At 43.2% G+C, this 25673-nt stretch overlaps 1 protein-coding gene across 1 annotated transcript in view; it reads right to left on the bottom strand.

Moving 5' to 3' along the window:
• Rnf115 (ring finger protein 115) overlaps positions 1-25656 on the bottom strand; it is a 67289-nt gene extending 41633 nt beyond the window's left edge. The window contains exon 1 of the mRNA XM_006982596.4: positions 25419-25656. Within this exon, the coding sequence (XP_006982658.1) occupies positions 25419-25520 (102 nt within the window). The 5' untranslated portion in view covers positions 25521-25656. The remainder of the gene's footprint in view (positions 1-25418) is intronic.
• Positions 25657-25673: the final 17 nt, after the last annotated feature.

Here is a 25673-nt window from a genome sequence, read left to right as displayed (position 1 = left end):
GTGGTGCATGCCTTTAACCCCAGCATTTAGGAGGCAGAGGCAGGCAGATCTCTCTGAGTTTGAGACCAGCCTGATACTCAAAGTGAGGCCATGGTAGCCAGGCTATACAGAAAAACCCTGTCTCAAAAAAAAAAAAGAAAAAAGAAAAAAAAAAAAAGAAAAAAGAAAGAAAAAGAAAAAAGAAAAAGAAAAGGAGGGGAGAACCACAACAAAAAAAGTAAACTATAGACCAATTTCCTTAATGAACATAGATGTTGTAGAATAGAATATTTGTTTAACTATGTAAAGATTTGTTGCATTTGTTTGTGATGCAGAATAACTATGTAAAGATGTGTTGCATTTGTTTATGCTGTTTAAATATTTAAAGGTGTGTTGCTTTTGTTTATGCTACATTTGTTTAACTATATAAAGACATGCTGCTGTTTCACCTTGCCTGCCTGAGGCCCCTGATTAGTCTAATAAAAAGCTAGGCAGAGGAGGGATAGGCAGGGCTAGCAGATAGAGAAGAGAGACTGAGGGAGAAAGACAGGCAGCCGCCAGGCAGCCAGACAAGAAGGAAACAGGAAAGTAAGACATACAGAATGACAGAAAGGTAAAAAGCCCCGAGGAGGCAAAACGTAGATGAAGAGAAGCAGGTTAAAATAAGTTTTAAGATATAAGAGCTAGTGGGACAAGCCTAAACTAAGGCCAAGCATTCATAATTAATAATAAGCCTCCATGTCATGATTTGGAAGCTGGCAGTCCAAGAAAGTACGCTACACATAGATACAAAATTTCTCAAAAAAATTTCTTGCAAACTCAACTAAAGAACCCCTTAAGAAGATCATGCACCTTGACTTAGTTGATTTCCTCCCAGAAATGCAAGGTTGGTTCAACATATACAAGTCAATAAGGGTAATATAGCACATAAATAGACTTAAGGATAGAAATCCCATGACCATCTCAATTAGATGCAGATAAGATCTTTAACAAAGTTCAACATTCCTTCACAATAAAATTGCTGATGGAATGAGGGACAGAAAGAACCTATCTCAACATAATAAAGACTATACTTAACAAGCCCATAGCCAACATTATACCAGTAAATGACTGATGGCAGCTGAAGCATTTCCTCTGAAATCAGAATAGACAAGACCATCCCCTCTTAGCTGTTGTTGTTGTTTGTTGAGACAGGGTTTCTCTGTGTAACAGCCCTTGCTGACCTGGAATTCACTTTTTATACCAGGAACACTCTCTTCGTTCTTATTCAAAATAGTGTTCAAGTCTTAACTAGAGCAATAAGGCAAGTGAAAGAAGTAAATGGGTTCAAAAAGAAAAAGAAACACTCAAATTATTCCTATTTGCAAGAGGACATGATCTAGCAGGACAAAAAGACCCTAAGAATCCACCAGAAAATTCTCAGACCTGATACTTTTGGCAAATATTGAGATATAAAACTTACAAAAATGGTGTTTCTATATTCCATTTGAACTTGCCAAGAATTAGATTACTTTTTTTTTAATTTTATTTATTTTATTTTACAATACCATTCAATTCTACATATCAGCCATGGGTTCCCCTATTCTCCCCCCTCCCCTTACCCCCAGCCCACTGCCCCATTCCCACCTCCTCCAGGGCAAATCCTCCCCCAAGATTACTTTTTAAAAAGTGCTACTCATGACATTCTCAAAAAAATAACTAAGGAAGGGGAGCTGAAGAGATGGCTCAGCTGTTAAGATCACTTGATAATCTTATAGATGAGGACCCAGGTTCAGTTTCTAGCACCCACATGGTGGCTCACAATCAGCCCAGTCTGTAATTCCAATTCCAGAGAATCCAGTGCCCCCTTCAATCCAAGCTCCACCCCCCTGCATCAAGGCTGTGCAGGGTGTCTGTCAAACCTTAGGCACTGGGCTCCTGAAAAGCCCGCTCATGCACCAGGAAAGACTCCTGATCCCCCTGCCTGCAAGGGGGGCGGGGGCACACAGTTCAAGCTAAACAACTGTCTCTTGTATCCAGAGGGCCTAGTCCAGTCCCATGGGGGCTCCATAGCAATTGGTCCATAGTTCATGGATTTCCACTAGTTTGGCTAGCCATCTCTGTACGTTTTCCCATCATGATCTCAATGTTTCTTACTCATAGAATCCCTCCTCTCTCTCATTGATTGGACTCTTGGCACCCAGCCATGGATCTCTGTATCTGCTTCCATCAGTAACTGGATTGAAGGCTCTACGATGGCAGGTATTCACTAATCTGGTTACCAGAGTAGGCCAGTTCAGGCACCCTCTCGACTATTGCCAGTAGTCTAAAGTGGGGTCATCCTTGTGGATTCCTGGGAACCTCCCTAGCAGGCTGTTTCTCCCTATTCCCATAATGTCTTCATGGTAACCCAGACTCACTCACTCACTCTCTCTCTCTCTCTCTCTCTCTCTCTCTCTCTCTCTCTCTCTCTCTCTCTCTCACACACACACACACACACACACACACACACACACACACACACACACAAGTAAAATAATATATATCTTTTAATTAAAAAAAAAAAAAAAAAGAGCGGGCTGGAGAGATGGCTCAGAGGTTAAGAGCACTGGCTGTTCTTCCAGAGGTCCTGAGTTCAATTCCCAGCAACCATATGGTGGCTCACAACCATCTGTAATGAGATCTGGCTCCCTCTTCTGGCCTGAAGGGATACATGCAAGCAGAATACTGTAAACTTAATAAATAAATCTTTAAAAAAAAAAAAAAAAAAGAGCATCAGCTGAATTCCAAGGCAAAAAGCTCCTGAGTTCTGTGGAGACAGGAAAGACCCGTCTCAACAACATGACACCGTCCTCCAGACTTTGTTTCTCCCAACCCTCCCTCAGGAAAAAATAATAAACTTATCTTTCTCATTCACGGGTCCAACCACTCACTTAGAATAAAGAAAAGATTGCATGGTATCTCATGCCTGTAATCCCAGCACTGGGGAGACTAACCTGGACTACAGTGAGACCCTATCTCAAAAAAATAAAAATAAAAAGCCAAATTCCAGGTAAGCACTTTGAAAATAGTTCTCTGAATTGAAGACATCTTAAAAGAAACTGTTCTTTTAGCCACTAAGAAAAAGCAGACAATGTGCCCGGCGGGGATCTGGCACAGTAACAGAGTCCTTGCCTGCTGTCCGTGGAGAGATCACTACTGTCAGAGCTGTCGCTCTAGAAATAGTAACATTCACAACCCTCATTTTATTTCTTCATTCCAGGCCATGACTGAACATTGGCACCAGGGACTCCAAACGAGACAGTGTAATCAACCACCCTCCTTAACTCATTGTGTAGAAAGACAGAAAAGCAGGTCACAGGACAAAGTGTGACTGGATGCAAGCAGTCAAATGGAAAATAAGCCAAACTTGCCTTAAAAAAAATTTAAAGCTAAATGGTAAGAAGGAATCAAGGAGAAAAGTAAACAAAAAGCTAGGCAGGGTGGGACACATCTCTAACTCCACCTGAGAGGATAAAGGGGCAGGCCTGAGGATGAAAAGATGATTCATTAGTAAAGCAGAAGACCTAGTTCAGATCCTTAGCACTCACACTAAAAAAAAAAAAAAAAAAAAGGGGGGGGGGGACACGACACACACAACTGTGTGTCTGTAATCCCAATGCTGGGGAGACAGAGACAAGAGGATTCCTGGAGCTGCACACACACACACACACACACACACACACACACACCTAGAAACATTTAACCTCATACAATATGACAGAGGCAGGACTGAACTTTTTAAATTTATTATTACTTTTTTTATTTATTATTATTAACGTGTGTGTGCACATGTGCCATGCTGTCCATGTGAAGGTCAGAGGATAACTCTGTGGAGTCATTCCCTCCATCCACCTTACACGGGTTCTAGAAACAAACTTGGGCTATTGGGTGGGCACAGCAAGTGCTTTCTTTACCCACGGAGCCACCTTGACACCACCAAGACTTAATTACAGTACTTTTGCTTACCCCAACTTAAAGCAGCAACTCAGTAACAGAGAAAACGGTAAATAATCCACAAAATTACATATTTCAAGTTTTTTTAACTCCTTATTGTCCTGCCTCTACTAAGTACTATGGCTACTGGTGAGTCTCAATGTTCAGTACAATATATGAATCATTTGATGTTGTGGAATGTTAGTTTAAGATATGTTACACATGTTTATGCTGTGGAGTATTTGTTTATCGATGCAAAGATGTGTTGTGTTCTTTTATGTTGTATTTGTTTAACTCTGTGAAGCTGTGTTACTGTGCCTGTCTAAAATACCTGATGGTCTAATAAAGAGCTGAACAGCCAACAGGTAGGCAGGAGAGGGATTGGTGGGGCTGCCAGGCAGAAAGAATAAATAGGAGGGGAAATCTAGGATCAAGAGAAGGGGGAGAGTGAGAAAGGAAAAGAGAAGGAGGAGGACGCCAGCTGCCAGCCACACAGCCACACAGCCAGCCACGGGGTAAGAAGGAAAGAAGGACATACAGAATAAAAAAAGGTAAAAAGCCAAGAGGCAAAATGTAGTTAAAGAGAAACGGGATAATTTAAGTTAGAAAAGCTGGCTAGAAACAAGCCAAGCTAAGGCCGGGCATTCATAAGTAAGAATAAGTCTCCATGTATTTATTTGGGAGCTGGGTGCCGGGCCCCCAAAGTGTTTAAAAAAAAAAAAAAAACAACTACACATTGATATGCACCATAATAGTTCAAAGACAAAATTTAGCCTGTTTAGCCAAAAAGAAACTTCTTCCAAAACTGACAACATTCACTCAGCAAAATATATTCCAAACCCTTGTTTACCAAACACTGCTCAAAAAGAAAGTAACTTGGAATTAAAAATCACTGAAACCATCTATTAAGAATATGCGCTATCACTGAGAGAGGGGGCAGTGAAATCTGGTAAAATCAAAGTATATAAGGAGCACACTGGGGGTGGGAAGGCTCACCTATGGAGAAGGGTAGGGACGGGGACATGAGGGAGCGGAGGAAGGATTACCTAAACTGAAAAGGCTGTATGGAAACCTCTGGTCTTGCAACCCAAATGCAAACTATAATTAGAGGGACAGTAGAACCAGTTACTTGAAGGAACAGGGGAATACTCCAGGTTAAAAGTTTAAATGGAGATGGGGTAGGAGATGAGAGAAAGCAGGGAACAGGGTATGGGTTAGCCAAAATTAAGGACATAAAAAGAGGCCTTATGGAAACCCAGTAGTCTATAAGCTAATTTTTAAAATAGAATATGGGGATACAGATACAGCTCAGTGATTAAGATCAATTGCTGATACTTCAAAGGACCCAGGTTCAGTTCCTAGCACCACATGATGGCTCACGACTGCCTATAATTCCAGTTCCTGGGGTAGGATGCTCTCTTCTAGCCTCCGCAGGCACCAAGCACGTGGGGTAAACTTAAACACATGTAGGCACAACACTCACACACATACAATGTTTAAAAATAACAAATCGCAGGGCTGGAGAGATGGCTCAGAGGTTAAGCACACTGACTGCTCTTCCAGAGGTCCTGAGTTCAATTCCCAGCAACCACATGGTGGCTCACAACCATCTGTAATGAGATCTGGTGCCCTCTTCTGGCCTGCAGTCACACATGCTGTATACATAATAAATAAATAAATCTTTAAAAAAAAAATAACAAATACAAATCGTGTGTGTGTGTGTGTGTGTGTGTGTGTGTGTGTGTGTGTGTGTGTGAAAGGGCATTTGATAAGAGGTACCCTGCATGGGTGGGTAATACTGCTCATAGAAGAGATAGACTATTTAATTAAAATCTCAATGCCTGGTATTATATACCTCCCAACAAGTTATTGATCAGGATGGCACAGAGACATCCAAAACAACATAGACCATCGCCATTGCTGCTAGTTGACCATCATAGCAAAATGGTAAGACTCCACTGCTGAAGATACCACCCATTTTGATTGCACCAAATTAATAAATCAATCTCAAACTAAGCAGGAAACACTCCTTGCTGGTTAGTTTTCATAGTGCTGGAAGGTGCTATGTGGGCTTCTAAGGGAGAAAAGATTCAATGGTCTTACCTATTGCCGAAGCCCGCATGCTACAATACCATCCCTCCAAGCAAGTTGTACCCACTGACATAATAGTAGCGTGATGACTATAGGGGTAACCAACTGTCTTCTGATTGGATAGGAATCCTGCTCTAGGGATTTTATGTCTAGTACTGTAAACTTGGGTGAGGAGGTCACAGGCTATAGGTGTTGTTTCTACCCACAGATTTGTGCTGTTCTCAACTTTGGTCAGAAAAGCTGCTTTTTGCAGTGGTTAATGCAGAGACTCCAACTTTAACAAAATGCTGAGAATAAGTAACTATGAATAAGTACTCAGTCACAGATGGGTCATCTCTGTCAGCCGTTCCCATTCAAAGCTCAGAGAATAAGGAGGAAGAGTGAGCAGAAAAAAAGTAAGAGAGCATGGAAAGAAGAGCTGAGAAAAGCTGTCTTCTACATATAACATCAACACATAGCCATGGGAGTGGTGGCACACGCCTTTGATCCCAGTACTAGGGAGGCAGAGGCAGGTGGATCTCAGGCCAGGCCAGCCTGGTCTACAGAGCAAGTTCCAGACAGACAGACAGGGCTACACAGAGAAGCCTTGCCTTTAAAACACACACACACACACACACACACACACACACACACACACACACACACACAACATACATGCATCAATTCAAAGCTGTGACTGCCTGCACAAAACTTGCACAAGATCAAGCCAGTCAAAGTTCTAGCATGGGGGCTTGAACAATGTCTCAGTGGTTAAGAGCACTTACTTCTCTTCCAGAGAACCTGGGTTGGGTTCCCAACATCTACATGGTGGCTCACAACCCTCTATAACTCTGGTTCCAGAGGATCTGATATTCTCTTCTGACCTCCACACAGGCATGCAGATATGCATGCAGACAAAATACACACATTTAAACATTTTAAACAAATAAATCTTTTAAAATCCCAGCATGGACTGGGGAAGAGCTGCTGAGATCCCACCCTGAGATGGAAGCCACTGGCAGTTGTTTGGAGATGCAGCCGCTGGTAGGTTGGCAGTACCCCCGAGGATGACCTACACTCATGAGCATATGGTCAGCACTAACTGCAGTCTGGGGACTACTACCACTAAAAATAAAAGACGACATGGAGTCAAGAGGAAAGTCAGTTAAAGAGTTCCTGAAGGAAGTAGGAAGGAAGTAGTGGTGGGTGGATAAGATCAAAATACATTATATATGGGAGGTGGAGAGATGACTCATCAGTTAAAAGCACTGGCTGTTCTTCCAGAGGTCCTGAGTTCAATTAATCCCCAGCACCCACATGGCAGCTAACAACCATCTGTAACTCCAATTCTAGGGGATCTGATGCCTTCTTTTGGCCTCCCTGGGCACCAGGAACACAGATGATGCATATACATAGGTGTAGGCAAGATACCCATATACATACAATAAAGATAAACACCTCTCAAAACACATCGTATACATGTATGAAAGTTTCAAAGAATAAATTTAACTCTTTAAAGGTGTGGGAACACAGGCCTTTAATCCCAACACTCAGGAAACAGAGGCAGACAGATCTTTGTGAGTTCAAGGCCAGCCTGGTCTACATAGCAAGTTCAGGACAGCAAGAACTACTTAAATAAGACCCTGTCTCAAAACAAACAATAACAACAACAAAAAGAATATGTTTTATAAAACCACACTGCGGCAGTTAGGGAAGTAAAAGCACATAAAATGAACCTTTCAAATATCCTAATTTTAGGTACTTTACCTCAAAATAAGAATTAAACCATGCTTCTGAATAGCCTATGCTGTCAAAAGTAAGGAATCTGAAACTACTCAAAGTAGGACAGATTATCATTTCAATATGTACATGGATATCAAAACACCAGGGTAGTAAACACCTATAATTCCAGCTCTAAGCAGTATAATTCCCTCCAGTTTGAGACCAGCCTGCCCTACATCAAGGAGCTGGAGAGAGAGCTCAGCAGTTAAGAGCACTAGCTGCTCTTCCAGAAACCCTGGCTTCAATTCCCAGCACCACATGGTGGCTCACAACCACCTGTAATTCCAGTCCCAAGGGATCTGATGCCTTCTTCTGGCCTCCATGGGTATTGCATGCACATGGTGCACAAATATACATGTAGAGGATAGACCTTTCCCGCCTGCCGGTACCTGAATAACCAGTCAGAGGCTTAAAATTAATTACAAACTGTTTGGTCTATGGCTCAGACTTCTTGCTAGCTAGCTCTTTCATCTTAAATTAAACATATCTATCAATCTATGTTTTGCCATGTGGCCATGGTGTTACTGGTCTGCTGACATGTTGCTCCTTGGGCAATGGACTGACATCTCCTCTGACTCCACCCTCTTCCCCTTGTCTTTCTGCTTGGATTCCCCTCCTGGCTGTATTCTGCCTTGCCATAAGCCACAGCAGATTCTTTATTAACCAATGGTAGCAACACACATTCACAGCATACAGAAAGACCATCCCACAGCACTTTCCCTTTTCTGTCTAATCAAAAAGGAAGGTTTTCTTACTCTGAGATACTACCTTACACCTGTCAGAATGGCTATGATCAAAAACACTAATGACAGTCTATGTTGAAGAGGATGCAGAGCAAAGGGAACACTCCTCCACTGTTGGTGGGAATGCAAGCTTGTACAACCACTGTGGAAATCAGTATGGCAGTTTCTAAGAAAATTGGGAATTGATCTACCTCAAGACCCAGCCATACCACTCTTGGGCATATACCCAAGGAATGCTCTGTCATACCACAAGGATACATGCTCAACTATGTTCATAGCAGCACAATTCCTAATAGCCAGAACATGGAAACAACCTAAATGACAGTCAACTGAAGACTGGATTAAGAAAATGTGGTACATATACAAAATGGAGTACTACTCAGCAAAGAAAAACAATGACAGCATGAAATTTGCAGGCAAATGGATGGAACTAGAAAATATCATCCTGAGTGAGGTAACCCAAACCCAGAAGGACAAACATGGTATGTACTCACTCATAAGTGGATACTAGATATAAAGCAAAGAACAATCAGACTGCAACCCACAGAACCAGGGAGGTTATATAACAGGAGGGCCCCTAGGATGACTGTGGATTATAAGTTTTGGTTTTACTCAATTACTGGGCAAGCCTCAATGAAACATTTCACTATTAGGATAAGAATTTATACTGTATCAAGCTGATAATAGAAAAAGAAAGAAAGAAAGAAAGAAAGAAAGAAAGAAAGAGAGAGAGAGAGAGAGAGAGAGAGAGAGAGAGAGAGAGAGAGAAAGAAAGAAAGAAAGAAAGAAAAAAGGAAGGTTTTCCTACTGGCTATGGGTGGGATAGGACCTCTGTTGGTCTTTTCTGTATCGAATACACAGATTGCAAGCCCAGTGCCACTTTGAGATCTTTGGCAGCAATTAACCATGCAGCTCACACACAATTGAGCCAGTATGATAATGAGTATTCAGAGATGGGTAATGCCTGGGGGCGCTCACCAACCTAAGACAGAGCACCTGTGTGGCCTGGGCAGGCATCTCCATGACAGGTAAGGTGACCTGCTGACGTACCACACAACCCAAGTCAGAAGCTCATTTTTTAATAAAAGGGGGACCTGTAGGTCCCTGGCCCCCATTTTGGGTAACTGTTGCCTTGCTTGCGGACCTTGACCTTGATATCCTCCCAATGCTAATTCCCTGCCAGGTTCCACCCTCCTGAATGCTTAAGGGAAGTTCCTTGTCTGTGTATCCTGAATAATGGGCGTTAACAGCTTAGATGCAAGATTGTAAAACATCAGTAGCAAACTTCTGCCCTCCGGGGTCCTCCCATGTGCTGTAAGCCTGTAATTAAGACCTCCTACCCCCTTCAAGAAATAACATTTGACATTTAAAATTAAATATATATATAATTGAATGAATACTGTGAATGTAATCTATGAATACCACAAATGTGATTAATATCATGAGTGTGATTTAAAAAATAAATAAATAAATAAATAAATAAATAAAGGAAGGTTTTCAATTTAACATTCAAATTACATATAACAAAACAGTTATCAAGCAAGAATTACAGTTATAATATCTAATCTATTTGTATTTGGCAAAATTAAAGAAAATACTCTATCATCTATCCTATTTTTGTGAGTCTAAAGTTTCATATTTAATTTAGCTCTTATCATGATTAAGGAAAACTATAATTATAACTATCTAGTCTTCAACTCCATCAAAGACCCCAGAAGGATATAATATTACCTGAGTAAACAGGAAGTGCATTGTAAGCAACTTCCAAACATCTAGAAATGACAGAGATATCTAGCTGCCTGGACAGTCATCCAGAGTTCTTTTGTAACACTGGGGCATCCATCTTCAGCCAACAGGCCTAGAGTCTCTGGCAGACTTTTCAATGAAGCAGGAAATGTGAAGGACTCTTCCACCTATTGGCTAAGTTCATCAGTCACTTTTCTCTGTGTCCTGCAGAATGTCTGGCAGTTTCTTCTGTGAAGCAGGAACCTGAAGGACCATCTCGCCTTTCTTGGCAAAGTTCAGTGGTCATTTTCCTATGGGTCCTGCATTCCAGTTTATATAACATACTGTCAAGCAATCTAGGGAAGTAGTTTCTTGCCCAAATAGTCAGATTTTCCAAGAAGAAGATAAACTCCATATGGAATTTCTTCGATGCCCATCTTCCTCTTTGAAGTAAATTGGTGCTGCCAGGAGCAAATGTGTCTCACTGTCCAGAAAGTCTAAGTTTTTAAAACATTTTAAATGCCATATTCTATAGGTCTTTGAAGTGTTTGAAGATTATCTACCTAATTGAAATATATCTATGTTTACCTAGAAAACTAATGTGACTATAAATTTGATCATCATAGATAACTATTAATATTTATCAATTATATATTATAACTTTAAATGAGTTGCATAAACATAATACCTTAAACAAAGATAGAAATATATATATGTATATATATATATACAGTATAACAAAATTAACTTTAAATTTGTATCAATAAACCAAAATCCATACTAATGTAAAATAGTTAATATTAATAGTTTTTTGGATTAAAGTAGGTTCAATAAGCTATACTTTTACCCTATCATTTCTATATCCCCTTTTCTTTTTAGAATAAGATCCCTGAATATAATCTCCTTTGTTCAGCTTTTTTCTGACCATTATCCATAACAACTTGCATTATCCATTATCTGGCCCTAAACAAATGACAAATGTCCACAATTTATCTTTTCGAATGTAGACATAGTTCTCTAGACTACTTCCTACTGATAGGTGGCGCTGGTAATCTTATGGGGATGCAAAGGAAATTCGGGATTATGGTCAAGTCCTGACTAGAGTATTCTGTGAAGCTGGATCATCTCAGCCAGCAGCCTTGAAGCCTTTCTGGATTCAGAGGAAACTGCAAGAGAGGTGCTCTGAAATGCTGGGCCATCTGGGCCATCTGTTCCCATAGGAGATTTTTCAGGGGGTCTTGTTTGATCAAACCATAATAACCTGGCAGCAATCCATAGGTTCTCGCCTTCTGTGAAACAAAAGGAAAACTAAGGCCTTGACAGGTTCAATAATGCATAATGCGTTAAAGGATAAAAGAAAACTTTTATTTTTGGTTTAAAATTTCTCTAAGTAACCTAGGCTGGTCTTGACCTTGCCAGGGCTGAGATTACATGATCAGTCACTGTGTCAGTGGTTAGTGCTTTATTTTCCCGCCTAAGGTTTTCAGTGCCCGAAGGTCATGCTGCCACTGGGACCATGCAGATCATGGTGGCCTGTGCTGACACCCAAGGCCATATTGATGCCTGAGCCGAGCTGTGGCTAGGGGCCATTTCTGGGTCCATGGCCCTGACGCAGCCAGAGTCTGTGTTGAAGTCCGTGGCTCCCATTGTCATGGGGGGCCATATGACCCAGCGTCTAAACTGCCACATGGGGCCAGGTTGGAGCCTTGAACCACGCTGCTGCTAGGCCTACCGGGATCTGAGAGGCCTACACTACTGCCTAGGGCCATGGTGACATCTGGCCTCAAACTGATGATCACGACTGGATCTGCGGTCCTCTAGCAGCTGGAGTCTGTGTGGATGTCCGTTGCCCATGTTACCACAGGGACCCATGCAAACCATGTGTTGAACCATGTGTTGAAGTACTGAGGGCCCTGCTGAGCTGACCCCAGCTCTCACTGGCCGGGAGTGACACCCCAATCTCTCCACTACCCCTGCCTCTCAGGGACAATGGACAATGATGGCCCTGCCCCAACAGGAGAGCTGTTCCCACACACACACTTGGGAAAGCTCCCCCCAACCCTCACCACGGGCATGGGAGAGCTGGCTCCACCCCTTACCTGAGAGGAATGGTCCCAGCAGCCTCGACTGACAGACTCAGGTGCCACCCAAGCACACATCCAGGACTTTGGGTTGGCACACCCCAACATCTACCCCATCAATCACCTGCTGGACTGTGTGATGGAACTGATCCTGCTGAACCATAGCCACAGGATCTCCATCACCCAGGGCAACAGCAGGATATCAGAGAGGAATGTAAGCTGGAGTCCAGTAATGATGGTGTATCGAGTCAGAATGAGTATCAACAACTCATTCCACAATGAACGTTTGCAAGTTAAGCTGTTTGGACAAAAGGGTGTACTGTGTGATACATCGCAGCTCCCTGTGACACTAAGATGAATGAAGAGGAGATGGAGAGTCAGAGAGATGGACGAGCGAAGTGTTTTTCTTTCTTTTTTTTTTTTTGTTTATTTTTATTCTCTTAGCTTTCTTGGGGGGGGGAAACACTACAAAAGTGAGGGGTGGATATGGAGGGACTAGGAGTTGAGTGGGATTTAGGGTGCATGATGTGAAATTCCCAAAGAACGAATAAAAAATAAAAAATAAATCATAAATAATAATAAATAAATAGAAAAGAGTTGCAGATTTACACCAAGTGTGATAGGGGTATGGGTTGTTTTGTCTGTTTTTGTTTTTGAGGACACACACATCTACACAGTCATTGCTTTTATTTATGAAGTTTAGAACTATGAAGTTAACTTGAATTTGGTAATAATAATATAGGCACTACTAAACTAACAGCAGTAACAGTAGTCTCTGCATTTATTCAGTGACTTTATTAGAGCCTGCTGTATTCCAGGTTTATTCTGATACATGAGCTCACAAACATTCACAACTCCAGTTCCAGAGGATCTGATTTCCTCTTCTGACCTCTGAGAGCACCAAACACACACATGGTGCACATATATATACATCATGCTCATACATATAAAATAAATAAATCTAAAATAAAAAACAAAGAGCACAACACACACACACACACACACACACACACACACACACACACACACACACACACACGGAGGGGGGATGTAGGCATACCAGGCCAGCCAGGTATATAGCAAGACCCTGTCTCAAAAACCAAAGATAACTCTATACATCACAGAAAGTGACATTGAGCAGCACTGTATCTGTCTACCAGAAAGAACACTGTATCTGCCTACTAGGTTTTTGTGTAGTGGGTAGCCATTCCAGCTTTGGTCTGGAAGTCCTAATCCTTATTAAGGCTTTCGTAACTATCATGCCTACAAGGCGGGGCCAAGAGAGGGCAGGGCATATGGATATCAAAGCCTCAATAGGGGTTGGAACTTCCAGACCAAAGCTGGAATGGCTACCCACTACATCTTTGTTTTGTTTTGATGATTTAGTTTGTTGTAACAGGATCTCCTTAAGTAGCCCAGGCTGACCTCAAATTCTTAATCCTCTAACCTACACATCTGAATTACTCAGAGTTCTCCCGTCACAGCTTCCAAATACAAGGGCATTAGTGCTGGGATTAATAGACATGTGCCACTACATTTAGTTTTAATATGCTTTCAAGAAAAACAAAACTAGCTTGAAAAGTATTTCTGATTTAAAATCAGGCGAGCTGACAAGCTTCAGGCTAATACATATGTAGTTAGGGACCACTAAGTAACTTGAACTATTGAGCTGGTGAGATGGCTCATGGAACTTGCCACCAAGCCACATGATCCGAGTTCTTCCCCTGGGGTCCACACATAATGACAGAAGAGAACCAACTCCTCCTGCAAGTTATCTTCAGACCTCCATAATTGTGCCATGACATGTATTTGTGTGCACACAAATAGTAAGTAAATGTAATTTTTAAAACTGAGCTACTAACAAATGAAGAAAAAAATAATTCTTTCAGCTTCTAACTTAAACATATATTTGAAACTCTAAAAATAATCTAAAGTATTTCTGCTTTGATAAAGGTTCCCCTCCTCCTCCCCCTCCTCCTTTCTCTCTCTCTCTCTCTCTCTCTCTCTCTCTCTCTCTCTCTCTCCCCCTTTTAAAGCTCTCTTTCTCTCTAGTGTTCACGTACTACTGCCTTTCAATCAAGATTCCACAGCTCCATTCCTAAGACCCACTTCTCTCTGGGTGCTTGGCAGGTCACAACATTACTAAGTGCTCTCAAAGTCTGTTATAATTGTCCCCAGTGTTAATACGTTCCGTAAGTTTATATTATAAGCACTCTTTCTTAATTTTGATTTCCTGCAGATAAGCAAGAACACTAGAGACAGGACACTCTCCCTCATAATGAGTCGTTCTTCCGCTCTCTCTTACTGCCCAAACTGCCTTAAGCAAAGCACTGTCAGTCAAACAGTACTTCAACTGATGATTGGTCAAAACCCGGGCATTGATGACTGTGATTGGTGCTGAAGGAAAGGTGAGATCTGCCCAACAAACAGCTGTGACTGGTAAAAACATTCCTAGACTAGACACAAGCTCACTCAGTGAGTCCACTAAGCAACATCCCATGCTGCCTTCCTCTGGTGTTCCAGTGGTGGATCTGAAACTAGCTCTGGGGCAAGGAAGCTCAGCTGGAAATGGAGAGCAGCAGAGACCAGCAGCACGTGGACAAAGCAATCCTTGGGTACACTAAGGGCTGCACAGTGCTTGGCAGCTGCACCAACACAATAATGGCACCAAGCCTGAAGTGCAGCTTGTACCTGCGTGCTGTTTGTACTCCTGGGTTGACCTCGACCAGGTTAACCTCTGAGCTCCAAGCAGCTTCTGATCCTCAATGCGGTTCCTATACCTCCTGCTTGTAATAGGACCAGCATCTGGTTTCTGAGCACAGAGTCTGGCTTCCCAGTGTAAAGCACCCACAACCATTTGATAGCTGAAGAAACAGCAAAGAAGTGCCCACCGCCTGTGGAGACCTCAGAACCACCCACTGGCTGCACCACAGACCTGCATCCACACTGTGCTGCCCGTGGGATTCTGCCTGGAATTCCACTCTCCTACGGATCCTGCCCTAGTACGAGGGTATACTCGCACCTAGGCAATCTCGGCTGCACACAGTACCAGGTTCCTAGACAGCCTCCATATGTATCCAGGGCTCCCTTCCTGTATCTTGCCTACTTAACGCTGTTTCAACAGAAGGTACCTCAAGTCCTTCTGGCAACAGCCACTGACAAGTGAACAATTTAAAAGCAGTCAAGGTAGAAGGAAGGGACATGGAAGACCACAGGAGAGCAGGAAGCAAGGAATGGCTGTTAAGGAACCAGAGAGAAAAACCAGCAGAAAAGTTGTCCAGAGACGGGAAAGTGTTCGGGACCAAGGGTCTCAGATACTAACCTGTGTTCTGTCCAACTGACTTGCACTAAGAGCCAAGGATTGCAATACCCAAGCTAGCATGGGGACCTGTAATACTGGAGGTGCCGCTTGCCAATGCTTCTGTCTAAGGACTACCACAACTTGCTGCTATCTATTAGACACTTAGGGAATACAAAAGCTGCTGGAGCTGCTTGCCTCTCACCATTACTATCCAGATAAAGGAAAGACCCCTCAGCAGGTGACTACAGCTTCTAATACATATCCTTTTTTTTTATTTATTTATTTTTATTTGCATTGGTGTTTTGCCTCCATGTATGTTTATGTGAGGGTGTCAGGTCTTGGAGTTACAGACAGTTGTGAGCTGCCATGTGTGCTGGGAATTAAACCCAGGTCCTCTGGAAGAGCAGTCAATGCTCTTAACCACTAAACCATCTCTCCAGCCCCCTAATATGTATCCTTAAATTCACTTTGTATCACAGGAAGGATAAGTGTTAAAAGAAGACTGATAACTTCAATTCACCCATTCAATGAAGAGTTTAAAGAAACTAACAGCTCAAGAATGTGATGATCGTCTGTGCATATGAAACATCTCAAGAATGTGCAAGACAGACAAAAGAAAAAAATACCAAGGTGAGTTACAGGAAAAAGTTAGGATTGTTGTATTTTTCCTTTTGTTTTCGGACTGAAATCCCAACTGTTTTACTAAATTACATACACTGTTACTAAATTTCCAACCAAGAAAAAAATTGGATACTTTTAGGTTACAGCATGTAACCTTAGGTGAGTAATCTAATGCCTCTTGTCTCACTCCCCACAGAGAGAAAGTGAGCCTAACAGATCTGCTCTGATGAAATGGCCGCCACCAGCTAGCCAACTCTAGTCCCTGTACTAAAGAGTCCTTTCCCATGAGAGCTTTGGCTCAAATTATACTCTCAATTATCTTACTGAAAATTCTCATCAAGATCCCAAAGTTAGAAATAAAAACTGCCCTGGAACAAAACCTTAAGTACCACTAGCACGCAGAGAAAATGCCCATGGAGTCATCCCTTTGTTCATTATCAGGGTTTCTCACACCCTCAGGTACATGACATTTGGGCCTACAGCAGGTCTAGCAGCAGCTCTGTCTGCTACTTACCAGATGACAGCTGTAAAATCAAAAATGTCTACAGAAATTGCTAAATGTTCCCTGAAGAGCAAAATGGCCCCAATCAAACTCCACTCTGATATGTCTCTTTCATTTCTTAGAACTAAGCTGTGGAAAGATGAAATGCACACTTATTATTAAATCCCTTCTAATTTGACAACACAGAAGAAGAAGCAACCCAGCTCTCCTCACAAGCCGGCTGCCTGAATCTGAACAAAAGCAAAGGTCATTTTACTTTTACTGAAAAGCCAACTAAACAATAGAAACACAAAGTGTTAACATCCTGTCAGCATTTACGCTCCCAAAGGAACTTATCTGCAATAAGGTTAAGGGGTTTTTTCCCTCCCTCATACTGAGAAAGTCCTGGAAAATTCCCCAATATACACATATGTGCTAGTCTGAATTTGGAGGCTATAACTAACCTCCCAGCCTTACAAGTACAAATTTGCTAAGGCACAGCAGTCCATACCTGTAATCCTAACGCTGAGGCAAGAAGACTGCCGAGGGTTCAAGGCCACCTAAGCTACATACTGAGAGAATGAGTTCCAGACCAACCTGCACTACAGAGTGAGACACTGTCTAAAGTAAGCAGAATATGTCTTGCACATCTGTAATTCCAGCACCCAGCACTTGAGAGGTGGAGGCACTAGGATCTGAAGGTCAAGGTTATCCTGAGTTACATAGTGAGTTTGAAGCCACATAAGCCTGATCAGAATTCAATCCCTGAGACCCACAGGAGATTGAGAGAACTAGCTCCCAAAGTTGTCCTCCAGCCTTCACACAGGTGCCATGATGTGCATGCCCATATACATACATCTCATACATACTACACACATACACACACACACACACACACACACACACACACACGTACGTTGTTTTTTGATCTTATGTGAAACACATTCGCTGACACTTTATGTTCAAACACAGCACTGCATTTTATATCACTAGAACCTTTTTTTTTTTTTTCTGAACAGGATCACATGTGTCCCAGGCTGGCCTTGAATTCATATATACTTACACAGAAGAGAATGACCTTGAATTCCTGATCCTCCTGCTCTACCTCCCAAGTGCTGGGATCATAGGCATGCAGCACTACAGCCAACTAAAGTTACTAAGGATTGAATACAAGGCCTTCCACATGCTGGGCAGGAGCTCTGCTGTTGAGCCATATCCCCAGCCCATTATAGCTCCTTAGAGACCTCAAAAGAGCATGGCCTGGTAGTGGTGGGAGTACATCTCTAATCCAAGAAGGAGAGAAGAAAATCTAAGCCACCCTTCACTACAATTTGGAAGCAGCCTAGCTACATGAGACCCTCTTTCAAAACAAAACAAAAACAAAATATGGGCCAGCAAGATTGCTCAAAGTATAAAAAGGCACTTGCCACCAAGCCTGACAAGCTGAGCTGGAGCCCCAGGACCTGCATCTAATAGAAGGAGAGAAGCAACTCCCACAAGTTTTCCTCTGATCGCCACACATGCATCACTGCATAAGCACACTGATACACAGAGAGAGAGAGAGACTAAATAAATTTAAAACAATTTTTTAAACAAAATAGAAAAAAGCTCTCAAAACACTGTTATCCCTCATTCAGTAAAATTTAAGTAATTGATAGATACTAATGTTGACATTACAGATATTAAGTCACAGATAACAGAGTAAGGTGATTTAATGATTAGCATCTTTGAAACTTACCTCAAATCACTAATTTTTCCTCCAGTTGAGTACTATAAATTCTTAAAGAAATCTACCATTTAGCTACCTTTATTATGAGATGCTCAAAATGTTTTCCTATATTGGAGCCATTACAAGTCAACACAATGATTAATACCTGCCCTGCTTAAGTAGTTGGTAAAGATTCAAATGAGATAACATTACTTACTAAAAAGGACATTTATTAGATCAAAGATAACCGAGAACTAGGAAGTGAGAAATCCACCAGTCCCTTTCGGCTGAGCCAGGGGTAAGCAATATCCCAGCAGTCTTCAACTAGACTTGTCTGTCATCTGGATTTGGGAAATGCCCTGATTTCCATGAAACATTAAGAACCACACTAGTCCATCAATATCCAATGCAGGCTACTCTACTACATAAATATCACTACCAGATTCAACCTGGTAAGACCTCTATTGAAAAGAGAATGGGGGAGGGCGGTAGTATGTGGGGAGAGATCACACCTTTACGTTCCTTGAAATAGCCCTCTGTGGAATTCTGTTCAGTCATTCTTTCTTTCTTTCTTTTTTTTTTTTTAATTTATTTTATGTGCATTCGTGTAAAGGTGTCGGATCCCCTGGAACTGGAGCCCCAGACAGCTGTGAGCTGCCATGTGGTTGCTGGGAACCAAAGCCAGGTCCTCGGGAAGAGCAGCCAGTGCTCTCAACTGCTGAGCATCTCTCCAGCCCCAGTCATCCTTTCAATGTAGCATAATTACTCCCATGAGTTTTGGCTCTAATAGAATAGGCAGATGAAGTAAAAGCTTCTAGAAATTTCCTTCAAGTATTTCTTCTTTCATCTGATGACCAAAAAATACATAATGCCATTCTACTCTATCATCTATAAACCTGAATTCTTCAGACAATGTAATCAGAATCTCGTATTTTGAAATTCTGAAGCTGGCCATAGTGGCACACACCTTTAATCTCAGCCTTAGGGAGGCAGAGGCAGCCAGATCTCTGTGAATTTGAGGCCAGCCTGGTCTACAGAGTGAGATCCAGGACAGCCAGGGCTACATAGTGAGACACTGTCTCAAGAAAAAACACACACACACACACACACACACACACACACACACACACACACACATACACACAAGAAAATAAGTAAATTAAAAAAAATAAGAAAGAAAGAAAGAAAGAAAGGAAGGAAGGAAGGAAGGAAGGAAGGAAGGAAGGAAGGAAGGAAGGAAGGAAGGAAGGAAGGCCTATGCTGGAGGAGCCCTGCTATCCCAGCATTCCAAAGGCTAAGGCAAGAGGATCTCTGTGAGTTTAAGGCCAGCCTGATCTACATATTAAGCTCCAAGACAGCCAGGGCTACATAGAAAGACCCTGTCTTAAAACAAAAATACTGCCTCCCCAAATCCCAAGTATGGTACTCACTACTTTTTACTAGAATTATCTTCATCATAAATATGAAAAGTTTTCTATACTCACTACTTTTTACTAGAATTATCTTCATCATAAATATGAAAAGTCTTCTAGTAAGAGCAATTCCTGAGTGATTCACTTGGAGATTTTTCTCTGAGGCATAAAGCGGTAATATGAATATATTTTGGATTTTAAATTCCCTTCAATACTTTCTCCTCATTTCTTGGTACCTTCTTTCTAAATGAACTTTTGTCCTCTTCTCAGGGATGATACAAACTAAAGACACCCAGCTAGGAGAAAGAGAGAGAGATCAGGAGAAGCGGTGAGAAGTGTTTCTTCACCAAATAAAAGTACTTCAGCCGCCATGTCATTTAACTACACAGCATCAGACATGCTTCACCCTCAGTCCGAAGTTAGCAGCCCTAAAGTTACCTAGGTCCATGTACCCTCACAGGAAAATGATAAACAAAACCTAAGGGCAGTTTCAGGGATACACTTTGGATAAGCTATTGCAGTTGCCTTTGGGTACTTAAAAATCTATCAAGAAGCTGGGTGGTGGCGCACGCCTTTAATCCCAGCACTCGGGAGGCAGAGCCAGGCGGATCTCTGTGAGTTCGAGGCCAGCCTGGGCTACAGAGTGAGATCCAGGACAGGGTCCAAAGCTACACAGAGAAACCCTGTCTAGAAAAACCAAAAATATAGAAAAATTAAAAAATTTAAAAAATCTATCAAGAAGTAGGCTCAGCTGGTGGAATGCCTGGCTGCCATGAATGAGGCCCTGAGCACCACACAAACAAGGTGTAATGGCATATGCTTTATCTAACACCTGAAACCAGCACTGGGGAGATGGGGGCAGGAGGATCAGAAATTCAAGGTCATAGAAAATTTGAAGCTAGCTTACGCTATGTGAGAATCTCTCTCTCTCTCTCTCTCTCTCTCTCTCTCTCTCTCTCTCTCTCTCTCTCTCCAACACATGAGAAGGAAAGGAATGAAGGAAGGTGGAAGAGAGGGCTGGAAGAAAACAGGCAGGAAGGCAGGCAGGCAAATATCAAGAAGTACTCCCTCCCCGACTGGGAAGGGAACCTTACAACCTGTCAACTGTAGAGCACTTGCTTAGCACATCTGAGACCCTGAACATCGCATGGCCCCACCCCTGCAAAAGCAGGGGCAAGGCTATCATAAACTGGTGCTCAGTAAGCACAGCCCTATTAAGTGACGGCTCGGGACATCCAGCTGTTACAACAGTCAGTATCCTCTACGGTTGTGAATTCAGTTAAGACGATGAAAAACTTTATCCACGATAAACTGAGTCTGCTTATCCTCAAAGGACAGTCCGATTTCCCACATCATTCATCCAGTTCAAGGAATTATGAATGCCTATTTATGTGGGTCCTCATAATGACAGACTCTCAAATTTACATTAGGATTTATCTATTCAAAACCTTCCATGCAGTCCTATAAAGATATAATTATATGAAGATCATGTTATCAGTGCTTGAGTTGGTTTATCAATAGCAGAGACAAATTTGTATTGAACAGTACACTTAACTGACCAGTTTCTTCTGATAAACATTTCCAAGACAACTGCCTGAGATTACAGATTTAAAAATGCCCATGAAACAAAATGAAAGCCACTAGTTCCCACATAAATCAAAACTAAGTCTAGCCAGATATGGTGGTGGCACACCCTTTAATCCCAGCACCGGGAGAGGCAGAGGCGAGAGGATCTCTGAGTTGAAGGCCAGCCTGAGCTACACATTGAGTTTTAGGCCATCCAAGATGATGCAGTGAAACTCTCTCTCGAAAAACAACAACCAGGCATGGTGGCACATACCTTTAACCCCAGCACTTGGGAGGCAGAGGCAAGATTTCTCTGTGAGTTGGAGACCAGCCTACTCTACAGAGCAAGTTCCAGGACAGCCAGAACTAAATAGAGAGACCCTGTTCAGAAAAAAATAAAATTAAATTAAAAAAACTAAGTTTGACTTCACTGTAGCTTTTCCCAAAAATACATAACAATGCTGATTAACTACTGTATACCACAGTGACTACAATAACATGGAATTTAAAAATTGCTAGAACAGCAGACTCTAGTAAGTGTCCAAACCACAAATCAAAAGTATGCAAGGTGGGTCAGCTCAGCGGGTAAAGGCACTTGCTGCCGAATCTACCTGAGTTTGACCCCACAGGATCCATGTGGTAGAAGGAGAGAACTGACTTACGAAAGTTGTCCTCTGACCTACACATTGGCACCATGGTACCCATTTGTGAGCGCACACGCGCGCACACACACACACACACACAAGTAAATAATAAAAACTGAAAAGTGTGAGATAGGGTATGTCAAAGTCAATTAATAGTTTGATTTAGCCATTCCACTATGTATTCATGTCAAACATCATGTTGTACCCCATAACAACAAATTTGTCAGCTAAAGACAACGAAGATTTACTTAGCAGTCTCCTTTCTTCCTTGACCCATACTTTCATTTCTTACCTCCCAGTCTTGCTTATCTCAAGCTGAATTATACCTGTCCTTCAAAAGACATTCAAGTCCACCCCCTCTGTCATAGTTCTCCAATGACACCAACGCAGCCATATCTTCCTCTCTAAAACCAAAACCACATATTCACTGTCCTCACTTGGCTGCCATGCACCACATAACCTTTCTGTGAATCACTGACTTCATAGAGACATTACAGAGCAGTTCCATTAAGAAACATGTTGCGCCGGGCGGTGGTGGCGCACGCCTTTAATCCCAGCACTCGGGAGGCAGAGCCAGGAAGGAGGATCTCTGTGAGTTCGAGGCCAGCCTGGTCTCCAAAGTGAGTTCCAGGAAAGGCGCAAAGCTACACAGAGAAACCATGTCTCGAAAAAAAAAAAAAAGAAAAGAAACATGTTGCTAGCCAGGCAGTGGTGGTGCACGCCTATAATCCCACTCAGGAGGTAGAGGCAGGCAGATTTCTGAGTTCGAGGCCATCCTGGTCTACAGACCGAGTTCCAAGACAGCCAGGGCTACACAGAGAAATCCTGTCTCAAAAAAAGAAATCGTGTTGCTGGGGTGGGGGTGAAAGGGTGTTTGCTGCTTGTAATCCAATAACAGGAGGCTCAGGCAGGAAGTTCTTGACTCAAAACTAGCCAGCGCTATCTACATCAGAGGAAGTAAACAAGTAAATACTTGAAGACAGTTCAGTGCAGACACTGCTTGCCTAGTGTGTATAAAGGCCTGCTTCAGTCCTCAAGATCACAACGCACTTTAGTTTACCTACGTAGACTGCAAAGGTTGCACAAGCATGAAAACCACTTAACTCTTCTCAGAACTTGTTCCATCCCTAAGCAATGCGTGGTGACTGCTCACTTTTCCTTGTTTGCCTTGTCTTCCTTGAGAACAAGAAACACACACACACACACACACATACACACACACACATGCTTCCACCTCACCTCAGGGTGTCCGTCCTGTCTCTACACAGAACCACACATGCTTCCACCTCACCTCAGGGCATCTGTCCTGTCTCTACACAGAACCAAACATGCTTCCACCTCACCTCAGGGAGTCTGTCCTGTCTCTACACAGACAGAACCACACATGCTTCCACCTCACCTCAGGGCGTCCGTCCTGTCTACACAGACAGAAAGAACCACACATGCTTTCTCCTCACTTCAGGGCGTCCGTCCTGTCTACACAGACAGCATTTTGTTAAACACTGATAAGCTTCAATTTACAAGTCAGGCCTGACAAGCAATAAATCAGTAAAAAGACAAACAAAGATCATCCATGCATCTAACTAAGGCTTAGGAAAAATACCTAAAAAGCTTTCAAATCATTCCTTTGAAATAAAGACTTGAGGTAATCAAAAGAAAAAGACATTTAGAGTATGTCTTCTCACTCTGAAAGGCAACTCAGTGAATGCACACTTACACATCCAAAGGCTAAAGCCGTAATGTTTTAACAAGGCATCAATCACTTTCAGTAACATGTCACCAGTGTCACACACAGTGGCTGGATTCCATACTCCTTCTCTGTAGTGAGAGTTCTAATCTGCCGGAAAAAGTAAGACATACATTCTTTCCCAAACTGAAACATGGCAGACAGCACATCGGCATACAGTGAAGACAGTCAGTGAAACCAGTCGGCATGAGATGGAGCTAATTTATGAAGCTGGAGGCGGAACAAACAGAAAAGGAAACATCTTAGCTGCCTCAACAGCACAACTTTTAAGTGAAGTCCTTATTCACTGGACTCCATTTGTGCTTCTAAAAAATAAGATAGAAACACAAACCTAGTAGGCCTACTCCTAAGAGTGCATTCAAAGCCAGGGGCAGTGATGCACACCACTAATCCCAGCCCTCGGGAGGCAGAGGCAGGCGGATCCCAGTGAGTTCGAGGCCAGCCTGGTCTGAATAGAGTTCCAGGATAGCCAGAGCTACATGGTAAGACCCTGATGCAAAAAGCATCAAACAAACAGAAAGAGTGTATTCAAGATACCATAAATATAAAATAAACTGTAACACAGCCACCCGCTTTAAGAAGGAACCTCGACACCCCCACCCCAGAAAAAGAACTATAATTGGACAAAGACAATTAGTCAAATGTATGACTAACATTCACCTGGCCAGTCTCTTCACAGTAACTACAATCCAACCCAAAGGAGCTTCTGGTTTGGGGTTGCTCGCACTGGCTAGCATGCTGCAGAAGCGTTTTCCTCTCTTTCTATTGGCTGACAGCCTGGCAGAAGCGAGTGAGAACCAATTTTATAGCAGAGGGAAGCAGTCCCCAACATTGTGTCCTGTATTTTTTTTTTCTTCTGAACAGAAAGAATGAAGGGGTGGGCTTGGAAAGCGGAGCTAAAGACACTGGCAGCGTGACATCTAAAATAAACTAAGCTGAAACAGTACGTCTTGCTTTCTTCCTAAAGCCATTTCCTTCAATAGCAACAGGGAGCGCAGCCGGTCTGCAAGTCATTAGTCCACTGCTATTTTCACTTTCACAAGTACCCGGGAACCACGGAAGAACAACATCTCCCTCTTCCCTGTTACCTTCCAAACCTCCTCTCTCCGTACTTCCAACACCACCTCCTAGGGAGTCCTCCCGGGCAATCCGCTATTTTGTCTCACCGAGGATGCGGAAGGGGGAGGATCCGGTTGAGAAGTGGTGGGGGGAAAAAAGAGAGAGGAGAGGAAGGTGAGCCGCAACCACGAAAAGAGTACGCGGGGGATAGGTCATCGCGGAAAGGAGACGAGGAAGAGTCCTGCGAGCATACTGAGCGGAGACTCGGCGGAGAATTCACCAAGGAAGACACACACACACAAAAAGATGGGGGTGGTGTTCAAGAGCGGAAGCGAAATGAGAGGCAGGTCGGACGCGCCGCGGAAATGCGGGCTGGGCAGGAGCGACCGACCCGGGCCCTGGCGCCGAGCATCTGCGGCCAGTGCCAGGGGACAGCGGGCAGCAGGCGGCGAGGACACCGGTGTCAGGGGGATCGGGGGCTGTGCAGGCAGCTGACGACCCCGCTCCCAGCCTTGGCGGCCGGTCGGGACGCACGGGGCTCTTACCGGTAGTTTGGGGCTGACCTCGCCCTTACAGAAGTGGCAGAAGAAACGGTGCGCGGCGACAGCGGAGCCCGCGTCCGCCCCGGCCGCCGAGGCCTCCGCCATGTTTCGCCGCCGCGGATGTCCGTCCGAAAGGGCGGCCGGCGGTCCCTCCCCAGGCCGCTACCTCCCGGGTCTGCGGTCGCCGCCGCCGCCGTCGCCGCCTCCTCGGTGCGGCCGGCCGCTCCTGGACCCGCAGGGGTCACGTGAGCCCGCCCG

This window comes from Peromyscus maniculatus, chromosome 6 (genome assembly GCF_049852395.1).
Source record: "Peromyscus maniculatus bairdii isolate BWxNUB_F1_BW_parent chromosome 6, HU_Pman_BW_mat_3.1, whole genome shotgun sequence".
Lineage (NCBI taxonomy): Eukaryota > Metazoa > Chordata > Mammalia > Rodentia > Cricetidae > Peromyscus > Peromyscus maniculatus.
Note: the sequence above shows the minus strand (reverse complement) of the source record. Positions and strands in the feature narration are given on the sequence as shown.